Source organism: Cryptomeria japonica, chromosome 6 (assembly GCF_030272615.1).
Source record: "Cryptomeria japonica chromosome 6, Sugi_1.0, whole genome shotgun sequence".
NCBI classification, from domain to species: domain Eukaryota; kingdom Viridiplantae; phylum Streptophyta; class Pinopsida; order Cupressales; family Cupressaceae; genus Cryptomeria; species Cryptomeria japonica.
The window spans coordinates 141,591,809-141,604,293 of NC_081410.1; the positions used below are offsets into that span (position 1 = coordinate 141,591,809).

At 34.9% G+C, this 12,485-nt stretch overlaps 1 protein-coding gene across 12 annotated transcripts in view; it reads left to right on the forward strand.

Annotated features, from left to right (window-relative positions):
- Positions 1–1,376: 1,376 nt before the first annotated feature.
- LOC131061570 (uncharacterized) overlaps positions 1,377–12,485 on the forward strand; it is a 68,878-nt gene continuing 57,769 nt past the window's right edge. For 3 of the 12 annotated variants that reach the window (XM_057995314.2, XM_057995315.2, XM_057995317.2), the window contains exons 1-4: positions 1,377–1,801; positions 1,950–2,028; positions 2,589–2,666; positions 11,748–11,815. In XM_057995314.2, coding sequence (XP_057851297.1) covers positions 1,988–2,028; positions 2,589–2,666; positions 11,748–11,815 — 187 coding nt within the window. In that variant the 5' untranslated portion in view covers positions 1,377–1,801; positions 1,950–1,987. Of the gene's footprint in view, positions 1,802–1,944; positions 2,029–2,136; positions 2,217–2,588; positions 2,667–11,747; positions 11,816–12,485 lie in introns of all 12 variants that reach the window. The other 9 variants (XM_057995318.2, XM_057995313.2, XM_057995311.2 and 6 more) reach the window with 9 other exon arrangements.

The following is a 12,485-nucleotide window of genomic DNA, read 5'->3' on the forward strand; positions in this document are numbered from 1 at the left end:
AATTTATAAAATTAATAGCTTACTAAGCCTCTCATTTATTTACTACATCTACATGTACTAGTTTGATTGAGTTCTTCGATTACCTATTCATTCATTATAATTAATACATTATAAATTATTAATCTCTAGTTCAATTAAGATTAGATTTATAGCATAGTGTTACAGTTTAATTACTAGTAAGGTTCAATTAGGGTTAGTACTATGATTCAATTTGTGTTTAATTAAAGTTATAAAAGAAATTTTTGAGTTTGGATTAAATTATGGTTATAGTTCAAACATGGTTAAAGTAAGGATTAGGTATAAAGTTAAATTGGAGTTAGGGTTAAGAATCAATTAGGCTTGTAGAAAAAAAATTGATTTAGGGTTAGGGTTAAATTATGGTTAAGAATACACATCAATTAAGATTAGAGTTATAATTGGAATTAGAAACAAAACTTTTATCGGAGTTAAAATAGGGTTAGGGTAAGGCTTAAGATAGTTTTCAATTTAGCTTAGAGATGATTATGCATTAAATTTAGGATTCAATTAAATTTATGATTAACATTCAATTTGTATTATAGTTAGAGTTCAAATAAGATCACAATTTAATTAGCGTTAAGATTCAATTAAAGTTACAGATACAAAATTATTAATCTCTTCTATTTGCTAATTGTTTGCAAAAAAATCATACTCAATTACTATTACAAATCTAAATGACAAGTACTAGCCACTACGTGACACTTGTTTTTAAATGTCCTTTTGGCGGAAGCAAGTATGTTTCCATTGGAAGCATCAACATTAACTCAGTTAATAAGTTATCTAAAGAAGGTTGAGAACTTGGATAACCACCGGTGGCTGAAGATTGCGATGGAAGAGGGTCTTAACCGTAGGAAGAAAACTTGGATGAAACAAAATAGAAAGTGGTTGAATAAATGGAACATCAAACTGCACGATTGTCCTAATACCAACAAGGAAATAAAGAAGTTTGTCATTGAAAAGTTTCAAACTGCCATGTGGAATAACCACATTGGACGCAAAAAGGTGTACTACATTAAAGAGTTTAACCTAACTGAGGAACATGGTGAGAAAACATATTTAGGGGCAGTTATTAAAGGGAAAGCTAGGCTGTTAGTGGCACAACTTAGAACTGGTTCACATCATCTCAGGTGTGAAATAGGTAGGTGGCAAAGGCCCAAGGAGTTATGGGAAGAAAGAACTTGTTTGTTTTGCGAGATGGGAGCAGTGGAGACTGAATGACACCTTCTTATTGAATGCACATCGTATGATGATATTCGGACTTAGTATGAGATCATTCTGAAGGCCGACAACATGCATCAATTATTTGACGAGGATAAGATGAACCAAATGACTAGCTTTCTAGTCAAGATCATAACAAGAGATCAAACATGGAAAAAAAGATTTAATGTGTGTGTATTTTCTTGGTCCGATAGACTATTCTCGTGGCTCTAACTAATGAAACCGACTCCGCGCGAGAGTTTGGCCGGCGTGCATGAGACTCACCGGAATCACCGGAATTTTAATGAAATAGACTCAGCGGACATGCGTGAGATGATTCCGATTGGCTATGCCCACGTTGGCTAATAATTAGTACCGACCATTTCATTTTAATATCAACAAGAATAAATTATGATTTTGTCATTTATCTACACTATTCTCAGTAGACTGGTAATCAGGTTTTGAATATTTGAAATTATCTATTCTTCATCTTGTCATGGTTTCCCTGAAATTTCCCAGGTTATTTGGGGTGAAGTAATCAGCCATCAACAACAGTCCTATCGCTTGCATCCTCTGTCTAAAACCAGTAAGTGAAAGATTGGAGAGAGGGTATTGACTATTTCATTTACTTTCTTAGGGTTGAACTGGAATTTTATGCATCAACAGTCAATGAAAGATCCTTTTTAGGTCGTCTATGTTTTGGCTGACGAATTTTTATTTATCTGCAAGGGTAGGTTTCCAGTATGGTATCTTTCGGTGTTCGTGCTTGTTGATGTTGATACAGTATTTTTCCCGGATGATGTTTTGTGAAAAGTGAGTAACGTTGCTAAAAATGCCTAGTAACTTTGATAGCCTTTTCTTTTTCCCAAATAATTGTCATCCACCAGGATATGAAAAACGGATAGTGCTGTCTGCATGCAGGACATCGTAGTTTGTGAAAATTGGCAACTGCTTGATTTGCTGCTATGTGTAGTCTTGCTTACTAATTGAAATACCAAAAGGTTACTCCGCAATTTTTGAAATAATAAAGGACCAATTTTCTTTCAATTATTTCTGAACTTCCTTTTCCTTCTCGCCTAAGAAGTGAAACTAAAACTTGTATAGGAGATCCTTATTCTCGGCTTTAGGTATGTGAATTGCCTTAATCTTCAGAAGCTGGGATTATTATGTCTCATCAGGGATAACTCATACATCCCTTTGAAAATTAATGTTAGGACGCCAATGCTGGTGCCATTGGATGCAAATAAATTCAAAACTTGAAAGCTACCGAATGCTCTCTGCAACTTCTTATGTTTAAACATATTTGCCTTTCAGTTGCTTGCATCTGTTAATAAGTCCCTCAACAGTTATTTATGGAGATTTGTGATTTGCAGGAGAATGGGATTTGGAAAGACTGATTTGTCCAAGATGGACATGGCTTCACATGAAATGTTCAGCACATTTTTGGCAAAGTTCGCTCAACCTCTCATGCCAAGTGCTATTTTTTTTTGGCAATTTATTGCTTTTAAGTTTGGGTTTGATATCAACTGCTTGAGCTTACCTTTCTGAATTTACCTGTTAATGAGAGGCACTTCTTGTTCTTATTTACTATCCCTGTACTTCTTGTGAGTTTACTAGACTTTAAGAAGGATTCTTTGTGATTTCGTGGTCTTTGACTTTCTATTATTGGCTAGCTGTAAGCCCGTAAGTGTGCAGCTGCACATCTTTCATTGTGTATTGGTATGCTTGTTCTGCTCTGTTTATAAATTGCAGGAAGAGAGCATTATTTTATAATTATTGTTTTTTGGTTGCTTAACTGGTACATTTGATTTCCTCGATGTATCAAATTGCTTTGAGCTGTGAACTATTTGACAACCTACTCTTATCCTTTATGAATTGACTTATGAAATGTATTATTTTCTCCCAGTTCTCAAAGTCAAATCAACGATACCTTATGTGATTCTTTTAGCAAAAGCTGGTATGTTCCCAATTGAGGCCTCAACGATAAATCGGTTGTTGTGCTACTTAAAAAAGATTGAAAATATGGATAAGCACCGCTAGCCCAAAATGATTGTTGAAGAGGAGCTAAGCCGTAGGAAGAAGACGCGGAAGAAGCAAAACAACAAGTGGATGAACAAGTGGGACATAAATCTGCATGAATGTCCTAGCACTAAAGAGGAGATTAAAAAGTGGGTATTAGAAAAATTCAGAAATGCCATGTGAACAAAATAGTTAGGTAGAAAAAAAACATACTATATTAAAGAATTTAACCATACTTGGGAACATGATGAAAAAGTGTATTTGAGATCTACGATCAATGAAATCATTTGAGATGTGATATCGGCATGTGGGAGGTGCACAAAGAAGGGTGGGAAGAGAGGACATGCATATTCTGCAGCAAGAGGGACGTGGAAATAGAATGACATTTCATCAAGGAGTGTGCAGCATATGAAGATATTCACAGACAGTTTGAAGAGGAGTTAAAGGTGGACAGTTTGAATGAACTTTTTGAAGAGACGAGGCTTCACAAAACAACGAGTTTCTTCCTCAAGATTTATAATAGAAACATGGAAAAGAACTTGAAAATGGGCTAATTTTGGTTCTTGGTCCCTTAGACCGCTGGGTCTCATGGATGTCATTAAAATTCCTTCATTCATTCAAACTAGGTCTTCTTTTGTTGACCACATAAAGTTTAGATGTAAATGGAAAACGTACATTTGAGTTTTAGCACTTAATTTAGAAATTTTGTCACCAGTCTGTGAAGTGGTTTGGAAATTCTTATACAATTCTTTAAGCAGTGAAGAGATTGAAGAGGAAGCAAATGGATTAAATTTGTTCAGACATGAATATGAATTTTTTCATGGCAAGGCACGAGGAAAGGAAAAACTGAACCTAAATTGTGCCTGCCTGTTTTATTATGATTCATCTTGCAAAGGAAAAACTGAATCTAAATTGCCCCTGCCTGTCTTATTTGTTAAGTTCTTTCAAAATTCTATGATCAAAATAGAAGAGATGGAGATATGATCTGAAAGTTGTATTTTATCTGCTATAGCGTGTTTTGAAGATGCACAACACTTATTAATTTTGGTGTGTCCATCCTCTTCAATGTAAGCACTTATTAATTTCGGTGTGTCCATCCTCCTCAATGTAAGCATGCTATATAAGTGGATGAGGGGTTACGTAGTGAAGAGATATGTCTTCCCACGTGGGAAGACACATCTTTTCCCTATGTACCTCTCACCACAGTATATAAACTAGTTACCATTTACTTACTCGATCGGAAGGAGTGCGACTTGTTTGAGAATCGCTTTACCACTCGATACCATGAACGGTGTAAAAATTAATATATATATATATATATATATATATATATATATATATATATATATATATATATATATATATATATATATCGGAAGCATGAAATAGTACGACTGACGTTACAAAATTTAGCACGACACATTTCATGTTAGAGAAAACATCACAATTCATCCATTGATTGTGAAGAGAGGAGATATCACACCATAGTGATATTCATAGATATGGTTCAACAATGAATATCAAGTCTCATGATACTCACCATAACTCATAGTTATCAAGTAAGGTATGTGCACTGGCATCAAGTCACATGATGCCTACCATACTGATGATTTCATGGCATGTCCACGAATATTATGTTCATAATATTCACCATGAAGATCTCTATCATAATTATGGTTTATTTAATGATATCAACCAACAGATATCTACCATAATGTCTCAGAGATATATATACTATCATGACATGTCCACAGATATCAAGTCACATGATATCCATCAAGATAGTTAAATTGATAATTGTAAAATCGTCACCTTACAATATCAATTTGAAACAAGTGTTCATTATTGAAAAGTCGTCACCCTTCAATAATGTTCACAGAAGGCCCATGCAGTCATGGAGTCACACACATGACAAATAAAAGAGTTTACACACTAAACATCTTTAATATATTAGTCTATCATAATAAATGAGACTCTATCTCAAAATTAAATAACATTTTCAACCATACCAAGTTTATCTCTAAAGTGTTCAATCTTGATCTTGGAGAGAGGCTTAGTAAGAATGTCTGCAATCTGATCATCGGTACCAATATAATTCAGCCGGATCACATTCCTTTCCACCATATCTCGAACATAGTGATAAAGAATCTCAATGTGTTTAGACCTGTCATGAAATACTGGATTCATTGAAATCTTGATGCAACTTTGATTGTCATAGTAGATAATAGTAGGATTTAAGGGCTGACCAAACAGTCCTACAAGCAGTTTCCGAAGCCATACTGCTTCTCTTGCTCCCATGGAGGCTGCAATGTATTAAGCTTCTGTAGAACTTTGAGCAACTGAAGACTGTTTTCTACATATCCATGAGATCATTTCTGATCCTAAACTGAAGCAACATCCTGATGTGCTTTTCCTGTCAACTACGCTTCCAACCCAATCAGAATCAGTGAATCCATGTAGGTCAAGGTCTACATGTTTATACTTCAAATCAAAACCAATAGTTCCTCGAAGATATCTCAGAATATGTTTTGCAGCAACAAGATGTATTTCCTTAGGTTCACACATGAACTGACTTAGTGCATTAACAACATAACATATATCATGTCTTGTGTTTACCAAATACATCAGAGATCCAATAATTTTTCTGTAGAGGGTAGGATCTGCAAACTCTGATTCTGCAGCTGCTTCCTTTAGTTTGTACAGATTTGTCTCCATAGGTGTGGTCATGGATCTACAATCCATCATTCCAAATCTCTTGAGTATATCAATGGTGTATTTTCCTTGATTAAGGATTATATCATCTGCCTGCTGCCAAACTTCCAATCCAAGGAAGTAGTGAAGAATTCCTAAATCTTTCATATCAAACTCAAAGGCTAATTCTTTCTTACATTGAGTAATACAATTATCCTCTCCTGTGATTAGTAGATCATCAACATAAAGAATAAGAATTAATAATTCACCATTGATTACCTTGTAGTAGAGATTTGGATCTGCTTCACTCTTGGAAAACCCTAATTCCAAGAGGTAGTGATCAATTCTTTCATACCATGCTCTGGGGGCCTGTTTCAGTCCATATAGAGCTTTCTTTAATCTGCAGACATGTGATTCAGCCTTATGAATCACAAAACCTTCAGGTTGCTCCAAATAAACTTCTTCTTCAATCTTACCATTCAGAAAAGCAGTCTTAACATCCATTTGATGGACTTTCCATCCTTTAGATGCTGCAATAGACAAAACTGCTTGGACAGAAGTGTATTTGGTAACAGGAGCAAATGTCTCTTCATAGTCAATACCTTCTTTCTGTGAGAAACCTCTAGCAACAAACCTTGCTTTGTGCTTCTCAATGCTGCCATCTGCTGCATGTTTGATTTTGAAGAGCCATTTAGAAGATACCACAGATTTGCCTTTAGGCCTAGGCACAATATCCCAGACATCATTTTTCAGAATTGACTGATACTCTTCTGACATAGCATCTTTCCAAACTTGATGCTTGAGCGCATCTCCAACACAGGAAGGTTTTGCATCAATGATCTCATTCATCAAGGCAGTATAACTGGAAAATAGGTTAGGTCTCTTACTTTCTCTAAAGGTCCCCTTTGGAGCAGCATAATTTTTAGCTTCTTGAAGCATCCTTTTAGCCCAAAGTGGTCTCTTCCTAGTTTCGGGATAATTTTCTTCTAAAGGGAAGCCTTGAACTTCATGCTCAGCATCTTCAGGGGTCTCCCTCTGAATCTCAGGGGTGTAATCCTCATCCAAGCTTGTAGGAGGATCTTGGTGTTCTAATTCATTAGAGCTTTTGGACCTCCTGAATGCTATGTCTTCCTCAAAGATGACATCTCTGCTTAGTTCAATTTGTCTTTGACCAGGTATGTATATTCTGTAGGCTTTAGAGGTTTCACTATAACCAACAAATACTCCTTTCTTTCCAGAAGGTTCTAACTTTGACCTCTTTTCTTTGGGGACATGAATATAGACTGGACACCCAAAGATCCGGAAATGACTTATGTCAGGTTTGTTGCCAGTAAAGGCTTCTTTAGGGGTTTTATTGTCAAGAAGAGAATGAGGACATCTATTTTGAATGTACACAGCTGTCCTAGATGCTTCAGCCCAAAATGAGGTTTCTATATTTTTGTCAAACAACATAGCCCTAACAGCTTCTACTATAGTCCTATTCTTTCTTTCATCTACCCCATTTTGTTGTGGGTTATAAGGTACAGTTAACTCCCTCTTAATCCCAACATTTATACAATAATCTTTACACATATCAGAAGTGTATTCCCCCCCATTGTCTGTTCTTAAGGTTATGATTTTCTTACCTGTCATATTTTTTGCAAGAGCTTTGAATTCCTTAAATTTAGAAAGGATTTCTTTAGACTCTTTGTACCTTAGAAAATACATCCAGGTCTTCCTAGAATAATCATCTACAAATATTACATAATATAAAAATCCCCCTAATGAGGGTACAAACATGGGTCCACATAAATCAGAATGAACTAATTCTAATACATTTTTGGATTTACTGTTGCTAGAATTAAAAGACCCTTTAGTATTCTTTTCCAAGGCACACCCTTTGCAAGCTCCTTCAGATTTTTGACTTAGCTTGGGTAAGCCGATCACCATCTTCTCTATCTTAGGTAGGGCATGGAAATGAAGGTGCCCTAATGTTTTGTGCCAAAGTTCATTTGAATATTGGTCACATCTGAAACATTGTACTTCAGAAATGTCTCTCTTCTTCTTTGAAGACCTCTTCCCATTTGAGTTGTTGTCCCTCTTTCTCTTAAAGTTCTTCTTTCCTTTCTTGTGGGAATTAGAGTTTAGAACTTGAATTTCTTCATTACCATTGTTTTGTTTTATTCCTCTTGTGACAAGCTGAGATTCCTCTTGAATGCCATCGGTTTTCAATCTATCAAACTTGGGAAATTTAGAAGGAGCATTGATTCCTTGAATGAACGATTCCCATGAGGTAGGAAGTCCATTTAGGGCCATCATAGCAAGTTCTTTGTTGTCTACTAGATGTCCAATAGTGGATAGTTGATCCCTAAGCTCAGTGATCCTCAAGAAATAGGATGTAACTGTTTCTGCTTTATTCATCTTTATATGGTGTAGTTGATTCTTTAGGGTGAGAGCCCTACTAGTGTTGTTGATTTCATAAATGTCAGCTAGTGCTTTGAACATCTGAAAGGCCGTCTCATATTTAGAAATAACTGGTACAATGTGGTCTCTTACTGAATCCACAATTATTTTAAGGGCCTTCTCACTGTCCTTGCTCCACTGAATTTTCTCTGTATCATCAGAGGGTTCAGGAATTTCACTTTTGACATGGGAGTCAATTTTATTTTCTTTCAAAACAAGCATGATCCTGAATTTCCAAGATACAAAATTTGATGCTCCATCTAATCTATCTTCAAACCTAACTCCGGATGCCATTAGGATTATGGGAATGCAATCTTAGTAAGAGCCTGGTGAAAGTTTATGAGATCATTACAGAATTTTAATATGATCTTCCTTAACTTGGCTCTGATACCATGTTAAGTTCTTTCAAAATTCTGTGATCAAAATAGAAGAGATGGAGATATGATCTGAAAGTTGTATTTTATCTGCTATAGCGTGTTTTGAAGATGCACAACACTTATTAATTTCAGTGTGTCCATCCTCAATGTAAGCATGCTATATAAGTGGATGAGGGGTTACGTAGTGAAGAGATATGTCTTCCCACGTGGGAAGACACATCTTTTCCCTACGTACCTCTCACCACAGTATATAAACTAGTCACCATTTACTTACCCGATCGGAAGGAGTGCGACATGTTTGAGAATCGCTTTACCACCCGATACCATGAACGGTGTAAAAATTAATATATATATATATTATATATATATCGGAAGCATGAAATAGTACGACCAACGTTACAAAATTTAACATTATTATGATTCATCTTTGCTTTTGTCAAATTGGAAAAGGAAACATACAGTGGATGGTCAATTTAATCCAGTCCTTGCGCCAACATGCTTTGAAGCTTCACTTGCCAAAAAACGAAAAGCAAAACAAAACTTCCAAGCACCTATATTGACATGAAAGTCTTGATCCTGTTTCAAATTTGGTAGGATTATGCTTATCAAACTTCCTGTTGTTCCTTAGCCAACAATTATTGTTTGTTGGGAATGCATTTTATACCCTTGAGCCTACACACAATTTAGAGTACTCGAAAGTTTCAGGTATTTGAGAAGGGAGACGTTCTCTTTCCATCCCTAGTCACAAAGGGGGTGCGCTAGCTGCCCCTGGGATGATGCTGTGTTTGTGATATCCTCCCTTTTTTCTTGATCAATAACTCCTATGAGTACCTGGGATGGCAACTAGATTTCAAGAAATATCTTAGTATGTCCTCGGGACTTCCAAAAATCCATAACTAGTTAAAATTTCTAGAAGCCCTTGGGACATTCCAAGGGACTTCTAGTTTCCTGAGTTGTCTCGGGTACTAGCAGGAGTTCTGGATTGATGGAACAATGGAATAAGAAGGCATATAACTGTTGCATTCACTACATCTATTAGGTCAGTCTAAAAATTTCTGGCTTTTTCTATCCTTTGTAACCTGCGAGAACTTTTCTTCTTCAAATAGAAATGGTTCTATTTGTTGGTTGCTCTTTTATCATAAAAAGGAATTATGGATATCCATAAGACGCTAAAAATTCCAAAAGACAGTTAGGATAACTTTATTTAGAAAAAGCTCAGGTGAAAAGAGTGTTTGCATATGCTCATGTTAGCTGAATTAAAGTTGAATCTGATTAGTAGAAAGACACAATTTACTAAAAATTTAGTCCCTGATATTTATGCTATTATATATAAAATTTCATTCATTTCATGCCACATGGATATGGACATGTTTTAAAAAGTTTCAAGATTCATAGTTTTCAAAAAAGGATGCATTTATCTCATTTACTACATGCCAATGAATGCAAATGATCCATTCATTGAATAGATTTGGGAATGGAATTCTCAGCGTTAAGTTTCAGCATTGGTAATACATGTAGACATATAAAAATGACCATATTCCTAAATGAATATTTTATGTTCATTTCTCTATAGAGAACCATGGGACCCTCCTTGGGAGCTGAGTAATACTACGTTACTCCATAGCTTGCATCAAGAAGTCCTGTGTGTGTGTGTGGACTAGTATTTTGTCATATTTTCACATATTGAATTCTATCAGCCCACTTTTCCCTCATACAATACATATTAAAGCAATGGAGTTCAAAATTGTAGGGAGATGATATACAGTGTAACAGAAGAACTTCTTTGCTAGTGACCATTCAAATAAGGTGGTTCTGTCTGAACTGAAATTTATTGATTGGAAGCAGTGGCAACTGCATATTTATCAAGTATTAACAAAATGAATATTTAGTGTTTACATATCAAATATTTCAAAAGATATCCCATCCTTGAAAAGTTGGCTTCTTCCTGATTACTTTGTATTGTTATTATGGCTGTCAGTTTTATGCCATGGCTCGAGAAGGTCATTTATTGAGCTTGTATAGTTAATCTAGATACTACATGAACATTGTTGCATGGTATTTTGTAGGAAAGCTCTTCGAAAATACTTTACAATCTTTTAAACATCAAGCCACTTCGATGCCTGTAATTCCCTTAGAATCTCTCTAGTTTTGGTAACATTATAGTTTCCTAATTGTCTTGGAGTTCTTGTGCCATAAAATGATTCATAGCATATCATAACCTTGAGTAGATTATTGTATTTATTTTCTTCTGGAAAAATAGTGAAATCTCCATAAATATACATCACGGAGAATGCTTATTCTTTTTTTATAGGGATATCAATGCACCTTAGGGCTGCTTGTTTGTACCTTCCTATGCTTATTGCATTTGTAGATGATGCTTGAAAGCAAAGAATCCCATTTCAGGAAGGTTAGGCTGCAACCAGTGGTGTCACCTTTTTGACAAGACTGAATGAGTATCCTTAAGAAATCCTAAGCTTTTTGAACAGAACTTGATGTCTGCTTTTCATCTTATGTCTGGTACATGATCTTGAAAACACTTTTTGTGTTCAATGCTATAATATTATTTTATTATTTAATTTTATAATGATTTTTGTTGCTGAGAATTGATATTGATCATGACCACATATTTATACAATCAAATCTGTGAATGCTTATAAAAGGTTTGATAGAATCATGTATCCGATAACACGTTTGAACTCCAGTATGTAATCCTTGTCTATTTGATGTAAGAACAATGAAGATCTTGTCAAGAATTGGATTATTTTAAGTGGTATTCTATTTATTGTTTTGTTTGAATCTGTACTCTGCCATTCAGTTCTATTTCATAAAGAAACATTTGCATGATTTGATCAGTTTTACTAGTATTTTTCTTTCAGTAAAATCGATCCTGGCATATAAAAATTAAGGTTACTAAATACAAATTAGTCGTATAAGCAACTGCCCTTTCAATTCAAATGGTTTTTTTGATGCTATTAATCTTTGAATATGATATTTTTATGGCAGAACTATACGGTTTGAGGAGTTAGGGAAAGTAGGTGGTGAATTGCTTTCAAGGTTTCATCAGGAACTTGGTTAGTTCAGCAAGTGAATTTTTTTATACAGTTTTAATCATTTCATAATAGAAATTATAGAATGCTATGTTGTGGACGTTGGAAAAGTCACACCATTTCTGTGATATCCCTACATAAATATTATTACTGTATTGAATTCTGATATTATTGATCTGTTTTTGTTTTAATTGTTTGATAAACAATTAACTAAGATTATGGTAATTAGTTGCCTCTATCACATAACATATGTCCTCATCTCAAGGAGAACGAATTATTAAGCATATCCGGTTTCTATCTAAGAAGTATCGATCTTGACTAATCATATGATTAATCATTTCCATCAAATCAAACAACGGTTATACAAGGAAACTGAAAAGCCACGAGTTGTATAACCCATTGTTGTTATGAAGTGGCACAAATTGCAAGAGATGTGATTAGGGAGAAGGCATGGGATGTGCTATTTGAATGCAACCAATCCCTTTGATCAGGGAGGGTATAAGATGGAATTGACATCATTGTAGCAAGGCATCGAAAATGAATTAAGAGAAAGGGACTGTAATCTGATTTAAGGTTGATATATATATATATATCAATAACAGAATAATGATCAATTATATAAATCAAACATGTTTAAGTAATTCTTAAACTAGTATGTAACTTGGGAAATACTAAATAGCAAGATAATCAATAA